Source organism: Emiliania huxleyi, assembly GCF_000372725.1.
Source record: "Emiliania huxleyi CCMP1516 unplaced genomic scaffold EMIHUscaffold_348, whole genome shotgun sequence".
Lineage (NCBI taxonomy): Eukaryota > Haptophyta > Isochrysidales > Noelaerhabdaceae > Emiliania > Emiliania huxleyi.
In genome coordinates, this window is record NW_005199378.1 from 57,694 (window position 1) to 59,328 (window position 1,635).

General features: G+C 70.9%; 2 protein-coding genes across 2 annotated transcripts in view; one reads left to right on the forward strand and one right to left on the reverse strand.

Annotated features, from left to right (window-relative positions):
• Positions 1–546, reverse strand: part of EMIHUDRAFT_241972 (hypothetical protein) — a gene marked incomplete at both ends in the record, with an annotated part of 2,328 nt that extends 1,782 nt beyond the window's left edge. The window contains one exon of the mRNA XM_005773044.1: positions 115–546. Within this exon, the coding sequence (XP_005773101.1) occupies positions 115–546 (432 nt within the window). The remainder of the gene's footprint in view (positions 1–114) is intronic.
• A 252-nt stretch (positions 547–798) lies between these two features.
• On the forward strand, positions 799–1,419 carry EMIHUDRAFT_241973 (hypothetical protein; the record flags this gene model as incomplete). Its single annotated transcript, XM_005773045.1, has 3 exons — positions 799–924; positions 997–1,096; positions 1,238–1,419. The coding sequence occupies 3 exons, from the start codon at positions 799–801 to the stop codon at positions 1,417–1,419; spliced, it is 408 nt and encodes a 135-aa protein (XP_005773102.1).
• Between the last annotated feature and the right edge of the window lie 216 nt (positions 1,420–1,635).

Genomic DNA, 1,635 nt, shown 5'->3' on the forward strand with positions numbered 1-1,635 from the left:
CATCCCGCCGCCCATCCCGCCGCCGCCCATCCCGCCCGGCATGCCGCCGCCCATGCCGCCGCCCATCATGCCCGCGATGCTCCTGAAGAAGGCGTTGGCCTCCGTCTTGGAGACAAAGCCGTCGCCGTCGACGTCCATGGAAGCAAACGCGTTGTCCGTCTCCTCCTTGCCCTTGGCCCCGCCGCCGCCCGCCTGCTGTGCCATCGCCATGAGCTCCTCCTTTGACAGCTTCCCATCCTTGTCCTTGTCGAGCATGGGGAAGAGCATCTCCCCCATCGCGTCGCCAGATGGCATGCCGCCGGCGCCCGGTGCGGGCTTCTTCTTCTTCTTCTCGGGATGCTTGGCCTCGTACTTGGTGATGGCGTCGTGCTCCGTCGCCAGCGCGCGGAGAGCCTCCTTGTCCGCGCCCGCAGGCACGTCAATGTCGAGGTCGGCCAGGATCTCCTTCAGCTGCCGGGCGGTCTTCATCCGAACCGCCTTGGCATCAGCGGCCGAGGCGGCGGCGGCGGCCAGCGTGGCGACGACCAGCGTCAAAGCGGTCCGCATACTTATCGAGCGAGCTACGGGTGGTGGTGGCCGTCGGTGGGTGGCCGTCGGTGGATGGCAGTCGGCTCCAGCTCCTCGCCCGAGCCGAGCGAGTTGACGTGGAAGCGCGCGGAGTTGCGATTTTTGCGATTTTGCGTTTTTCTCTTAGGATCATCAGTCCCCACAATGTTGCGGGATCGCGGGAAATTATTTCTTTCTTCGCGCGCCATCACTGGAACTCCCGCTCGCGGGCCGCATTCGGCACGCCTTGCAATGTCCTCCGACGCCGCGCGGCACGCGCAGCTCGAGGCCAAGCTCGACTCACTGGCTTCGCTGAGGCAGGAGGTGCAGCGCCTCTACGAGTCAACGCGCGCCGAGCTTTACGCTGTGCGCGAGGAGGTGTGCGCCGCCAGCCCGGCTATCAACCCGCCGTTTTCACGCACACCGACCGACCGGCGCCCCGCTGCGCAGGTGACGCGCGAGCGGAGGGCACGCGTCGCCCTCGGAGCGGAGAACGCACGGCTGCAGGAGTGGAACCGAGAGCTGTCTGCGCAGCTCTCGAGCCTGCTCGGTGACCTCGGCGCTGCCGCCGGCGCAGCCGCCTCGCCGCATGCGCCGCCGCTGCTGCGCGAGTCGCCGCCGCTGGAGCCATCGCCGGCGGCGCCGGCCTCCGAGCCCGCCGCCGGCGACGGCTTCGAGCCGGCGCGGGCAGAGCAGCGGCTCCGACTCGAGCTCGCTTCGGTGGCGGTGGAGCGGGCCAAGCTCGAGGCGGCGCTGCAGCAGGCGCGGAGGGGCGCCGAGGAGGCGGAGGAGCGGTGTGGCGCCCTCGCGCGCAGCGGCGAGGCGCGATGCTGCGCAGCCTCACCGCCACTGCTCTTCCCGGACACCTCCTAGACACTTCCGGGTTGGCGCTTCGTAGGAGATGCTGCGCGACCTCGCCGAGGCGGGCGCGCGGGTGGCGCAGCTCGAGCGGCACATTGCGAGCCAGGCGGAGGCGGAGGCGCAGCTGCGCGAGGCGCGCCGGCAGCAGGCGGCGCTGGTAGCGGACCTCGAGGCGGCCGAGGCGCGCGCGGCCGAGGCGCAGCGGCTGGCGGAGCGGGCGGGGCGCGA